The 11,981-nt window shown below is 48.2% G+C and overlaps 1 protein-coding gene across 2 annotated transcripts; it reads left to right on the top strand.

Annotated features, from left to right (window-relative positions):
- LOC111150799 (short stature homeobox 2) lies at positions 1 to 8,129 on the top strand. Of its 2 annotated transcripts, none has more exons than XM_022508412.1 (5): positions 1 to 364; positions 3,227 to 3,435; positions 5,837 to 5,894; positions 6,201 to 6,289; positions 7,818 to 8,129. In XM_022508412.1, the coding sequence occupies exons 1-5, from the start codon at positions 10 to 12 to the stop codon at positions 8,109 to 8,111; spliced, it is 1,005 nt and encodes a 334-aa protein (XP_022364120.1). In that variant the 5' UTR covers positions 1 to 9; the 3' UTR covers positions 8,112 to 8,129. The 2 variants fall into 2 exon arrangements, with proteins under 2 accessions (XP_022364120.1, XP_022364127.1); XM_022508419.1 differs by having other exon boundaries at positions 7,854 to 8,129.
- The last annotated feature ends 3,852 nt before the right edge of the window (positions 8,130 to 11,981 follow it).

Raw genomic sequence — 11,981 nt, forward strand, 5'->3', positions numbered from 1 at the left:
TCGGCGGCGATGGAAGAACTTACGGCGTTCGTCTCTAAGTCTTTTGACCAGAAAGTGAAGGAGAAGAAGGAGGCGATCACGTACCGAGAGGTGCTGGAGAGCGGGCCGCTGCGCGGGACCAAGGAGCCGACGGGCTGCGCCGAGCCGGGCCGCGACGACCGCAGCAGCCCGGCAGTCCGGGCGGCCAGCGGAGGCGGCGGCGGAGGCGGCGGCGGAGGCGGAGGCGGAGGCGGAGGAGGCGGAGGAGGTGCAGGAGGAGGAGGAGCAGGCGGAGGAGCTGGAGGAGGGCGCTCTCCCGTCCGGGAGCTGGACATGGGCGCCGCTGAGAGAAGCAGGGAGCCTGGCAGCCCGCGGCTCACGGAGGGTAACGGCCTAAAACCCCAGCCGCGATTCCCCTTCCCGCGTTCCTGACTCCTCTCAGGCAAAAGACGACCCGACCCCGAGGCCCAGCGGGGAGAGGGGCGGGACGCGGAGAGGGCCCTTGGACCCCAGCTTTGGAAGCTAGAGTGATGATGGAGGGGTGGGAGTCCGGTGGTGTGCACGGTCGTGGGTGGGGTCCAAGTGTTTGTGAAGACGGGGGGCGTGGGGTTTGCGCGCGCCCTTCTCAGATGCTCTGGCTATGCCGGTTCCACTGTAGCGCATTTCACCAGCCGGAGGATGGGCGGGCAGCCCAGACGGCCAGCGGGCGGATGGGGAAGTTCGCTGGGCCGGGCTGCCGCGGGGGTGCTGACAGCAGCTGGGCCAGGCGGCGGGATTATGGTTATCATCTAGCGCCGAGTTTGCGGGAGCCCTAGGCCTGAGAAAGAAAGAAAAAGACAGGAAGGAGAGAGAGGAGAGAGAGATTTCACTCTCGGGTCGCCCCAGGGTTTCCGGCCGCGGCTAAGATCCACTCGAACTCCACGAAGATCCTGGCTTCTCGGATCTTGGAGGTCAAAACTTCTCATTCTCTTTGAGCTATTAAGATCGAACAGGGGCCAAGGCAGTCTAGACTGTTCTCTCGGGAGACACGTTAGGCTCCCTTTTGGGTTGGTTTTTCGATATTTACACAATTCCATTGCTGTTTCGAATCCTTTAGTACTCTGGTTTTGTCGGGGGGGGGGGTGTGTGTGAGGAATCCTTTGGTGCCAGCAAAGTGTTAGGAAATGGCTTTATCTAGATGGTGGAGCGTCCTGTACCAATTCAAAAGAGTTCAACAATAAAATTAATTTGGCACTTGGTTCCTGCAGTAACTGGTGTGCTGCCATATTTTTCCAATTAGGAAAATATGTGACATGCGTAGAATCACATATTTAAGCAAGCAATTAAGTTGTTTATAACACGGTCTGTTCCTGTTTAGGCCAATAAATGAAATTTGGGGGGAAAATAGAGATTATATTAAGTCTATTAATCAAGTGGAAATGTGGACATCTTTCTCTTTGAAGCTCCAAAAGTTTGAAAGGCATCCACTGTGGATGACACGAAATAGACAAAGCCTTCTCAACCCTTAAGTAGAATCTGAAGGGTGTGTTTTCATATTAAATTTCATTACAATATCAGTGGAAATATTTTATTAACTTGGCTCCGAATGTTAGCTATAATGCTATCCGCTTCTTCTCCCGTGGAAGGACGAATGTCCATAAAACGAACTCTGAGTACAAGAAATGCAGGCAACACTTAAGATCATGGTAGCTAGACTGCTAGACTGGGCTGGGATCTAGAGGCTCTTCTTCTCCCAGACCAGGCAGCAGGTCCTCCTAAATTTGGAAAATGGTGGCACAGCTGTCAGGCGGCCAGTGCAGCCTCCCAGGCGTGAGTCTGCTGCTCCAGGCCCAGGGTACACCAGCCCGCCGCATCGCGCGGTTAGGGTCTGAACCCGGGCAGACAGTCCTGGGATTGTTGATTTCCAAGCTCAGGACAAGTATTAATTTCTCTGCAGGCTGGCTCTTCCGGAAATGATTTTTAACACCCATGCTGATCGGGATCCTGGGCTAGGAAGAACTGCAAACAGCCTCGACTATCCAAACTCAGATTTGACACCTTAAAAACCCAAGGCTCTGACTCAGGCGCAGAGGATGAAGGTTCCAGAGGGCAGCTTATGTTGTTATGGGCTCCCCTGATCACTGCCCCTTGGCCTAAATATATATCCCTCGGGTGACTCTGTATGCTCACATTCGCAGAGCTCCTGTTTTTTAAGGGAGAAGAAAGGACAGTAAAGTAGCAACGGATGTGTACAAACCCAGAGCAGAAAAAAAAATGCATATTTTATTAAACAACCGAGCTGCTAGATGAATGAAAAGGCTTTGCGCAACCAATAGAAACCAAGGATCACGAATGTTCTGCTTGAACCTGTTGATCTCTGTGGGTTTAAGCATTTAGGGTCGAGTCTGCCTTTCCAATAGGGAGGGAGAAGGAGAGAACTGAGGCAGCGGTCTGTTTCGCGCGCCTCGCGAAGCTAGTTATCTCCGCTCTCGCCTTTTGGCCTGGCGTGAGCCGCAAGCCCTTCAGGCAGCCAGCATGGCGTGGGTGCCTCTGCTCAGGCACCCAGTGTCCGGCATGGGGGGTAGGGACTGCTTGGCCGCCAGTGGTCCTCCGCAGGGTTAGGCTTGAGCCTTGGGTCAGCACCGAAAGCCCGGAGATGCGGCTCCCAGTGCCGCTCAGCACCCGGGTCTTGTTCCGCCGCTGCGACCCTTGGGCCCAATTGTTCCCAAATTAGAGCAGCAAGTTTGAGAGAAGCAGAGAGCCAGCGGCGGCCTGAGAATAGCCCAGCATCCTGGGAGTAGCCGGTGAGAAGCCAGCATGGCCTCGCCGCGCCCTTCTGCCCCGACCCGATTCTATGTCTGGCCGGGCGCGGCGCTCTTGATTCCGTGCCTGCAAGGGAGAGGGTGAGTGCGAGAGAGGTTGGGTGGAATGGATTTGGTGCTCGCGGGGGAGGGCTGGGGACGGTGGAGCGAACAGTGAGGAGGTGAGTTGAGGCTACAGGGGCGAAGGGGTGAGTGGGTGGATAGCTGGGGGCAGGCGGTCGCCCAGAGTTGATCTTCTCGCGTCTCCAGAATCCTCTTCCTCAGGACAGGGTGAGGAACTAGACAGGAACTCCGGGAGGGGGCAGGATCCTCCATCATTTTGTAGACAAATCTAGTAACAGGATTTGCTGTGTTGTTTTTGTCCGTGCGTGTGTGTGTGTGTGTGTGTGTGTGTGTGTTGTGCGCACGTGGACATATGCGTGGCTTATTTGTGGTGCCCCCTCCAGTGTCCCCAGAGCTGAAGGATCGCAAGGAGGATGCAAAAGGGATGGAGGACGAAGGCCAGACCAAAATCAAGCAAAGGCGAAGTCGGACCAATTTCACTCTGGAACAACTCAACGAACTGGAGAGGCTTTTCGATGAGACCCACTACCCAGACGCTTTCATGCGCGAGGAACTGAGCCAAAGGCTGGGACTGTCCGAAGCCCGAGTGCAGGTATCCAGCTGTGAGGAGGTCAAGGCAGGGCGCGGGGAGTGGAGGAGGGGCACGCGTGGGGTTAGAGAGGCCGCTTGGGAGACACAACACAGAGGGCGCGGGTTCAAGAGTCTGGAGTGAGGTGAGAAGGGATGGGATATCTTTACTAGAGGTCTTATTTTCCAAAGTAAATCTTAGTCTTGTAGCCTACCCCCCACCCCATCCCAACATATGTTCCCAGCAGAAGAAAGCTGTGCTGGGCTTGCTCCCAGAGTTTCTATAAACCACAACCACCACCACCCCCCCTCGCCTTACGATGCCTTTAATGTGGTTTAATCCTAATGGGCCTACTTTTATAAGCCTTAAAAAAAAATCCCACAGAAAACATTTTATCTCTGGATGCCTTAAAAGTTACAACGAATATTTTGTTCTCCTGAGTTGGTTTTCCTTGAGGGCCTGCTCCGGGGTCTAGGGTTGCCAAGCGGATATGCCAATTAGGTTTATAGATGTACAGACTATAAAGAAAATTAGCAACTGTTAAGTGTGGAAATTTACAGTTTGCCGTTAGCAGTCGATCTCAAACTGTGTGTAAAACAGTGGAGATAGAAATGCATTTTGGTCACTCTTTGTTCCCTCATTTAACCAAGACAGCAAACCTGAACCTACAGAACTTGATTTTAAAACAACTTACATATCTTAATATGGTCATTCCCAGAGTCCAACACCCAACAAGTGCCATATGTGATGAAGTTAGAATTGGAGCAGGTTTTTTGTTTTTTCACTGGTTGTGGGGGTGGAAGTAATGGCAATAGGCTTTGGGGGCATTTAAGGTAGAAAATTATATACACACATGCATACATATCCTTCTACTTTTATGGAGAAAACATTTAAGTGTTCAGACTATATTTCCGCTCAAATAATAAAATAGGAGAAAATGATGGTCATTATTTGTTTGAACACATGGAGCAGTTTTAGGCCTGAACATCTGCAGCTGTTATAAAGTATCACTGTAACAGATACTCCTGGGGTCTCTGGGTGAAGAGACCACCATCTGCAGCAAACTATGCAATTCTTATGGGGCTTCCCGCATCTTGTAATAGGATCAGGACAAAAACAGAGCAGTCACGTTGAAGGGAAAAAGTAATAATAGGCTGCCTTAGTCATCACAGCCGTCAATAGAAGGCTCTGCTCTTCCTTTTTAAGCCTCTGCTGCTTTGCTGTGTGTACTCAAATCTCTAGAGGCTCAGCAACCCCTTAAAGACATGATGATAATTATTACAGTTATGAGCATTAGTATCTCAGTTCCAACTCTTCTAGGGGAAAAAAGAGGCAAGAAGCCTCAGGCCATGTGAGTTACACAAAGGATACCACCCTGGCACGAAATCTACCCTTCTATTACACTAAATGGCAGGGGAATTTTTGAAGATTTATATTGACTGTGACACTTGCTTTCAAAAACAAGAAAAAGCTCTGAAGCGGTATTTTTCTTTTATAGTTTTTTTCAAACCTTAATTTGTGAATCAGTCAATATGCTGTATTATTGGAACATAATGCTGTATGATTGGAGTGTAAAAACAAGCTTTGTATGAATTTTTAAAAATCTGTCATACTGCCTCTGAAAGTTGGCAAATGTATTTACGAAGGTAATATGTGGGAGAAGACAGTATCCAGAGTGACTTGATTCATACCTTCCCCTTTTCACAGAATATTGTCTTTTTTTTTTTTCCCCTCATAAGAAGTGAACTTTATTGCTGGTCTTCATTTTTTCATACTTTTATTTAAATTTTAGGGTTATTTTCTACTATCCTAACCGTAAGCAGTGGATTTTTTCTGTAGAAGCGAATTAGATTATCATGATAATGGCACAATTATTCTGCTACTGTGTTACACTCTACTGCACAGAGGAACAGAGAAATTCTAAACTTCTTTGTAGTGAGGCTTTTATGGCACTAATTACCTCTTCCCCCACTCTTATCCACTCCCCCCAAAACAGAGTCACTATTTGCTTTGGTGTTTGGTTTTTCTTGAAGATGAAGCTAATTAATATTACAGGCTATTAATGAGCACATTCTTCTCAGGTCTTACTGGGCAAACATCTAAACCCATTATCACTTTAGTATCAGGTATCAGGGAGAGCTTTAGGCCTTGGGGACTCTATAATGTAGAAAGATGAAACCAAGACTAATAGTAATTTATCAAGAAACAATTTATCTTGCAAAAGTCTATGAAATTCTTTTTTGTCATTCATTTACATTATTTGACTTTGGATATTGAGAGTGTTTTTTATAATTCAAATATCGCTCGCTATATCTCTCAATCCTTGCCTAAAATACGACTTTTTTTTTTCAGTGTACTCTGGTAATTAAAGGAAAATGTTTGAGTTCATAAAATCTAGATTTTATTTTATTTTTCCAATTTGTAGGTTTGGTTTCAAAATCGAAGAGCAAAATGTAGAAAACAAGAAAATCAACTCCATAAAGGTATGCTTCTCAAAGAACATCTGATATTCTAAGTAAAAAGAGAACTGGGTAATATTGTTATACAAAGTCAGAAAGAAACTCGGAAAGATAATCCTGTTCTCTATATAAAATCTGCCTTTAAGCAGTTAATGAGAGTACTAAAGTTCGGGAGTGCATTTATTTTCATTATGGCAGCTGTTTAGGAAGATAACAGTCCAATTCCAAAGGAGTTTATTCTATTTTGGTATTGTTTGGAACTCTGGGAAACAATGCTGGAAATATTAACCTCACATTATTGTGTTTTATCCCCCCACCTTTTTTTTACAGGTGTTCTCATAGGGGCTGCCAGCCAGTTTGAAGCTTGTAGAGTTGCACCCTATGTCAACGTAGGTGCTTTAAGGATGCCATTTCAGCAGGCAAGTATAGCCCAGTTTCAACCAATTTTCAATTGTAAAAAGACCTGGATGTTTGCTTGAACTGTTGAATATACCCTCTCTGAGTCCCAGTGTTGGTGTCCATGTAGTTGAACAATAATTTTGAGATGATATAGTAAATCTACTCCCCTTTAAAAACCTATAAAATGTCGGGGGCCTACATGCCTAGTCCTTTCTGTTCTCATGGGAAACCTGCAGAGGCCTGAGGCCAGCAACTGGTCCTTTAAAAATGCACTAAAGATTGCACTTGGGGAGAGGAAGGAAAAGCCTTTTGATTAAGATTTTGTCAGATCCAATACAGAAGTTAGTCCTAAGGTGTTTTCTAAGGCAACTTTCTAAATATTTTTCTAGGTAATTCCTACCCCTTAGTCACAATAAATGTCTCTGACAAAAGAAAAGTAAATAAATAAAAGTACTTCCAACTCACACTTGATTTTTAAAAGCTGTCTCTGCAAACAAAGCTTCATCTCTAGTAGAGAGAAGCCTTGGTCTTCCTAGGGATGCCCTGCCTCTGCAATCCCTTTCTTAGGCATAAAGAAACCTTTAAGACTACATTTTAAAAGGACAGCCTGCAGCAATGATTTAATCCTGGGAAATCCCAGTGCTCTAAACGCCCCTGCTTTCCCAGCCTAAGGGCTCAATCCTTACCCAACCAGCGCCTGACCTTCCCCTTCCTCAGCCGGGACCCCTGCTTGGTAGGGCTGTGAAGTCAAGAATTAGCTCTCAGTTGGCAACACCCTGGACTGGGGAGACATCTGGGTGTACCCATGTATTGACGGTTACTGTTAGGGAGATCTTAGCTCTCTTGACACTGCAGGACTCTAGCTTACATCCTGATGCTAGGCTTTTGAAGCAAGAGAGAATGATTGGAGAGAGAGTGGGGTCTTAAAAGGAGACCCTTACTACTCAGAAAGTGATCTGCAGGCCTGCAGCACCAGTACCACCTGGGAGATTGTTAGAAATGCAGAATCTCAGGTCCCAATGCAGACCTTCTGAAGTAGAATCTGCATTTTTAAGAAGATCTGTTTTATAACAAGGGTAATTGTTATAGCAGTAAAGGTTAGAAGTACTAACAATTGTGCCAATTGTGATGAAGATGCAATAATTTCCCCGGGTGACGGGGAAAAGTTTTATAGTTTGCTTGTTATTACTTCAGTGCTTTAATGGATAAGAGGTGTATGATGGCATCAAGAGAGCCTTTCCAAATTACCTTTGTAATTTTGAGGAGGGCGATGTTTTAACACAGTAGCAGTGTTGCCCTCTGATGGGCCCAGCTCCCGAGGGGGCGGCCACATTCCTGCAGACAGGAGTCCCCCAGGGCCCAGGGAGGTAAGACGTGCTGAACGAGCTGCAGAGACTCTGGCGCACCGGAGTATCCCCGCAGCGCCCCAGACTCAGTAACAAACTGAGAAGGTCAGCCAAACTCCCCTTTCCTGTCCCCAGCCCCAGCCTTCCCCCTCACCAAGCTGGACGCCGTTAATGCTCTGTTTCTATTCTGTTGTCACCCTAGGATAGTCATTGCAACGTGACGCCCTTGTCCTTTCAGGTTCAGGCGCAGCTGCAGCTGGACAGCGCCGTGGCGCACGCGCACCACCACCTGCACCCGCACCTGGCCGCGCACGCGCCCTATATGATGTTCCCGGCGCCGCCCTTCGGACTGCCGCTGGCCACCCTGGCGGCGGACTCAGCCTCCGCCGCCTCTGTGGTGGCTGCGGCCGCCGCAGCCAAGACCACCAGCAAGAACTCCAGCATCGCGGATCTCAGACTGAAAGCCAAAAAGCACGCTGCCGCCCTGGGTCTGTGACGCCAACGCCAGCGCCGAAGTCGCGCCCTCAACGCGGCGCGCACCCTGCAAACCCTCCGTGCCCCTCTGCTTTCCGTTTAACCCCTCCGGACCTCCGGAACCGACCCTTTTTCCGCCCCGCTGATCGCCCTTTGCCACCTTCCACATCCAAGACTCGGAGGGCGAGACTCCGCGCCGGACCTCGAATCCCCCTAGGCGCACCAGCTCTGTGGCTCCTGACCATAAACTTACCCAAGGGCGTAGAATTTGGCTTCGTACGGGCAAGTTTTCGGGAAGTCTGGAGAGAGACTGAACAAGGGAGCGCTGGGACACCGGAGTGTGGCTCACGGCAAAGCTGCAACGATGGACTCTTGCGTAGAAATAAAAATCCAGTTAATAAAAAATGAGCAAAAAAAAAAAAAAAAAAAAAGTAGAAAGATAAACCAGAAAGAAAAAGGAGGAAGGGAACTAAACTTATTGCTAACCAGAAGTTGAAATCGGAGAAAGAACCAAGGAACAAAAACAAATTTTAAAAAATTAAAATATTTTATACATTTAAAAATATGGGAGAATAACCCAGACGAATCTCGAGAGAATGGGGTGGGGGGTACCAGCTTAAAAGTGTATGTTTTTTTTAATGGGCTAAAAAACGCAAAACAGAAGGAAGAAGTATACTTATTTAAATAATTAAGATTTTAAAAAGTGCGCAGCTGGGAAGTTCACAGGTTTTGAAACTGACCTTTTTCTGCGAAGTTCACTTTAATACAAGAAATTTGATAAGAGAGGCGGGCCTCCTTTTACGTTGAATCAGATGCTTTGAGTTAAAAACCACCACGTATGGAAGAGTAAGAAGAGGGAAGACAGTACAAAAACGAGGAGAAGAAAAAAATGATATTAATACAAAAAATATTAAAATCACAGACTGTGATTTCTCTGAGAAATTATTATGGCAGCACTGTCCAGACTGCTGACAGTAAATTCCGGTTTTGCATGTTACTTGTATTCCATTGATGGTGTCTCCCTGCTCCCTGCTTTACTCACATGCACTTACTCCATTTTTATCTTCAGTGTGAAAAACAATACCAAAAGCATCTGGAAATTGATATATATCAAATCTATAATTTTTGCCCTTTGATCCTGTTGGACAAAAGAAAAAGGTTGGAAGGGAAACTATTTACACTCTGTCCCAAGAAGACGGAGGCTGGCAGAAAATGTGGGGAAAGGAAAAAGAAAAGAAGACCAAATGAAATAATAAAGGTACAGCGCCTCAGAGGGCTCCTGGCGCATAGTAGGCGCTCAATCAATGTTAGTCCCATCTCCTCCCTCCTTTCTTCTATTCCCTCCTACTGATTTCCTGATGTCCTACGTGGGAACCTTGTTTTATTTCCCCCTCTCTATCCTGTTACACTCACCTTGAATAATACCCAACTAGATACAGGCAGTAGGTTTGTGTAAAATATGTTGATACACACGAACAAAGTTTATTTTGGCTATAATGTGTGAACTGATGGTTGACTTACAACATTTGCATTTTATCTCACAAAGGTGTATATTCAAGTAAATTTTTTTTGTTTCAATTCATGTAACTATTTAAACTGGGATACCCTGGACTAAGCAATCTGTATCCCAATCACTAGAAAGCCTCCTTAGTTTTTTTTTTTTTTCTTCTTCTTCCTCCTAATTTACAAGAAAGAGGAAAAGCTCTTTTAACTGAACTTTGGTATGCGGTTGAGCTTTGTAACTATTTGTTCTCCATGAAAACAAAGTTATTTATATTTGCCATATTTTTTCTAGTGTATTAAGTTATTTTAAACAGAAGAAGATGCTGTTATTTCATGATGTGTTGTTGGTACAAAATGTTTCGATTTCACCTCTGTTAAACCTTTTAAATAAGTGCCAAGTTATTAATTGAAGACACTTTGCGATCAATTGAATGAAAATAGTATTGTTTCATTTGATGGGGTTCGCGTCATCTTTGTTCCTGTTACTATTAAACTATCCGGGATAGTCTTTCCTTCTTCCTTTTTGATTAATGTGTACCTATCTCTCGAATACATCAACTTAGAAAAGCGCTTGCTTCTGCTTCTACGTGCGGCTCTTAAGGGGCCTTGAGAATGGTGGATCTGTGGCTCTCAGTATCGCTGAGCGCAACCTCCACCCACTTTTTATCTGCCCAGCATAGGAACCGGATTGATTTTACACCAAACCAATAAAGGAACAGGTAATATGTAAAATAATATAAAATGGACTCCCCAAGGCAAACTCTCATTCTTCATTGGGCTGCACTTTCACCTTTGAAGTTTTTCGGGGAGCAGCTTGAGGAGAAAGGGAAGAGGGATCACAGGGTGCGAAATCTACCTGGGTTAATCGAGGCATAATGGACACTCGACCACAGGTCGACCACCCTCCCCAAGCAAGGGTTGAAGGTTTGGGAGTGGGTAAAAGCCGCGGAAGGGAACCGGGGCTCTGGGAGGGGCGAATCTTCCACCTCTCCTCTCCAATTCAGCGCTTTGGCCCATGTAGATTTTTCGTTGGTTAAATCTAGGAAAAGGTAGAAGCAAAGGCCCTACTTAGGAAAAGCCGGGTCCTAGCCGTCCTTAGAATACCGAGGATCCTCTCCCTCCCTCCCGCCTCCCCTGCCCCCTACTCCTGGAAGAAACCTCTAGTAAAACCCGAAAGCGTTGCCTGTTTTAAGTGTGGTTCGAGACTGCGAAGACGCGGCCCCGGACCTTCCCTACCCGCGAGCGTTCTGGGGATGGGAGCATCCCCCGCGAAGATCAAGGGTTTCCCCAGTGTCCCTTGGGGCCCCCTTTGGGTCGGAGGCCGCATAGTGGACACCTCCCACCCCTTCGACAAAGCCTGACGTTTTCCATTAGCGCTCCGGTCTTCCCCACCCGGCCTTCTCCTGGGTTGAGCTCGCACACTCAAAGCTGTTCCTCTGAGTAGAAGTGGGTGATATCTTTATATTTATCTTTTTAGCTTTCAAAGACCACTGAACAGGACTTGGGCCGTATTCAGCGCCCAGGCCTTGCAAGTCTCCTAGTTGACAAGTTGACAGGTCTCTTAGCAGTCCTCAGTTTTCGTAGTAAACATCAGCCTAGGGGTGGGGTGCGCCTTGAATCCGCCGCGCGAAGCCCGCCGCCTTGGCCGGGCGGCCTCTGGAGCGCTCCCGTCGGCGCCCGGCCGGAGGGTCCGAACACGCAGGCTCCCAGCCTCAAGCCTAGTGGAGGCCCCCACGCTGATTCTACGGGCACCCCAACGGAGGTCGGAGGTCACGGGAGAACTTGAGTCCTGGGGAGTTAGATATTCCGTCCTGGGTCCAGCCTGCGGCACGGTCGACGCGAAGCCCAGCCTGTGCTCGCAGCTTAGCTTGGGGGAAGCCTGAGGTCAAAGGAAGCAAGTACATCTGGGCCCCAGGGGACCAGGACGGGGGCGCGACAGCATGGCCTAGGTCGTCCCGGAACTTTCCCGGCGGCAGGAGCGAGGTGGGCTGGGCGCGGCAACAGCGGGGGCCGGGGTGCGGGGAGCGGTGGACGCCAGGGAGCCCGCGGAGGCGGCCAGGCCGGGCGAGAAAGGCCAAAGTTTCTTGGCCCAGTCGGCGGTACTTGAGCTGGGCGCGGCCTGTGGGACCCACGCGTCGGGGGTGTCCGCTCTCCCGAGACTCAGCGAGGGCCGAGGCCGCCTTTCTCGGTGGGTCGGGGCCGCGTCCCTCCGGCCCAGCCTCCCACTCACGCTCTCCCTGGGTTTTCCCCCAGCGCCGCCACCCAAACTCGCCTGCAGGCTCCCGAGTGTGTGTGAGGGACGTTCCAAACCCAGGGTTTCCAAAGCCACACTGAGAAAGGGTCCGAAGAAGTCTTCGCTTTAAATTTAAATAAGGGCCAACATGCACGT

This window comes from Enhydra lutris, unplaced genomic scaffold (genome assembly GCF_002288905.1).
Source record: "Enhydra lutris kenyoni isolate GAN:26980312 unplaced genomic scaffold, ASM228890v2 scaffoldscaffold2, whole genome shotgun sequence".
NCBI lineage: Eukaryota > Metazoa > Chordata > Mammalia > Carnivora > Mustelidae > Enhydra > Enhydra lutris.